Below are 1,968 nucleotides of genomic sequence, written 5' to 3'. Positions count from 1 at the left end.
CAACGGCGGGACAAACTGCTCAGCAACCAGCCGTGGAGGAGCCCATGGCAGGGACTCCGCCTGGGCCTCAGCAGGCGGACGACCAGATGCCAGTCCCCGAGCAGCTGGTCAAGAAGACAACCGAGCAGAATACAAGTGCTCCAAGCACGAACCCTGATGAGGCGGATACCACGGCGCCAAGGGAGCTGGATCTAGCCGAGGGGCAGTAGCCAGAAGTTGCCTGGAACATGGTTGCCGACGCGACGGCTCGTGGGAAAACCCTGGTGGTCGTGGAGTCTGCGGACTCCAGACCAGTGCCGCCTCCCGAACAGGAGGCTGAAGAGGATGAAGTGGAAGAAGTCCTGGGCCGTCCCCAAGATAGGCGACAACATGTATATGTGTCGCGCTATCGGAACGACGAATGGGTCATGCACGAGGAAATCCCAGAGGTCGAAGAGACCTTAAGAGTCGAACGGGCGGCCAAGCGCCTGGTGACAGAAGTCCAGGTATATTTGGCTTTAGTCCTTGACCCTGTTGTGTAGTCGAACTATCTGACGTAGCTTGTCTGTATGCAGGACTTGATGAAAACTGCAAGATACCGAAAAAGGTGCTTCGACCAGATAGAAGGAATCACGACGACCAATAAGGAGCTGACGGCTGAAGTGGAACGCCTACGGCGCCAACTTGAAGCCGCCGACCAGGAGAGGACAGACCAAGAAGCACAGAACCAAAACCTGGTCGGCCAGCTCAAAAACAAAGAGCGGGAGAAAACAGGTAAGTTTTCACCGTATCATAGCAAGTGCGGGACTTTGTGTTATTTTGTTCTTGGCAGTAATAGCTGTAATGCAGGTTTAGAAGCTGAAGTGACCCGCCTCCAGGGGGAGAACAGCCGTGCGCTTGCAGAATGTGGTCGCCTGAAGGAGGACAACGAGAAACTGGCACGCCGCCAGTCGGAACTCCAAGACCACACTAACAGAATGAAGGACGACCTGAAAAGTAAGCACTCCAGACCACCTTTCTCATTCAATTGCCCACATTGCCTTGTCGTGTCATCACGTTTGATGTCTTGTACTGTTTTCAGTTTTGAAAGTCAATGCCAAGAGGCACCTGGAGGCCGTGATCAAGGAGCGTGACGACTGGAAAGCACAATGCCTTAAGGCCACCGAGGAGCGGGACACGTGGAACAAGCGGTGCCAAGAAATGGCAACTGGCATTGTGCCCGTCCTCGACCTTATCGACCCGGCTGCTCACAGAGGAAGAGCTAAGGACGCCTCAGCTCGGACTGGTCGAGAGATGCAAGCAAGCATGGGGATGGTTCCAAGACTTCGTGAAGGAGGCGGGTGAGTACACGGGTGCCCATGTGCTAAGCATGGTGCGTGCTCACTACCCCCTGATCGATCTCAAACGCTTGGAGGCTGGGTACCCGAAGGAGATAGACCCAGACAAGGCCGAAGAGCTTCGGACGGCCCAGCTGGACTTGTCGTCAAAGATAATTGGCGATATTAACCTGTGCGGAGGTGGGACAGCACCTGTGCAGGGTATGCCATCGACAAGCCAGCTGGAAATGCCATCAGCTGCAAGCCAACCAACGAAGCCTGCGGTCTCGACCAGCCAGGCACCGGCGGGGCCATCCCCTTCAGCTTGACTAGCTCTAGAGTCCCCGAGACTCGAGTAGGGTATCAGAGGCGGCGAGCAGTAAATGCCATGCGCCCCGACCAGCCAATGTAATAGGCTTAGAGCTGTAGAAGGAGGACATAGTTGTGTTATTGTAAACTTGAGCCTTTTCAGGCAAGCTTGTAATAACGTAACTGTATATCATTATAAGCTTGTTTGTTTTATACAAAACGCACTTTAAGCTTGAAATTTTTTGTTGGTGTAACTAAGTGGGAACGTGTTAACGTTCCGTTTAGTTGTACCGTTTTGCTCGACACGTCATCCTGAAAAGTTTGTGCGGCCCTAGTCTGGCATGTGGTCGGAGTATGAGGTACT

The 1,968-nt window shown here is 53.7% G+C and overlaps 1 protein-coding gene across 1 annotated transcript; it reads left to right on the top strand.

Annotated features, from left to right (window-relative positions):
• The first annotated feature begins 403 nt into the window (after positions 1-403).
• On the top strand, positions 404-1,712 carry LOC136545022 (tropomyosin-2-like). Its single transcript, XM_066537078.1, has 4 exons — positions 404-485; positions 555-753; positions 829-975; positions 1,061-1,712. The coding sequence occupies exons 1-4, from the start codon at positions 408-410 to the stop codon at positions 1,321-1,323; spliced, it is 687 nt and encodes a 228-aa protein (XP_066393175.1). The 5' UTR covers positions 404-407; the 3' UTR covers positions 1,324-1,712.
• Positions 1,713-1,968: the final 256 nt, after the last annotated feature.

Source organism: Miscanthus floridulus, chromosome 3 (assembly GCF_019320115.1).
Source record: "Miscanthus floridulus cultivar M001 chromosome 3, ASM1932011v1, whole genome shotgun sequence".
NCBI lineage: Eukaryota > Viridiplantae > Streptophyta > Magnoliopsida > Poales > Poaceae > Miscanthus > Miscanthus floridulus.
Note: the sequence above shows the minus strand (reverse complement) of the source record. Positions and strands in the feature narration are given on the sequence as shown.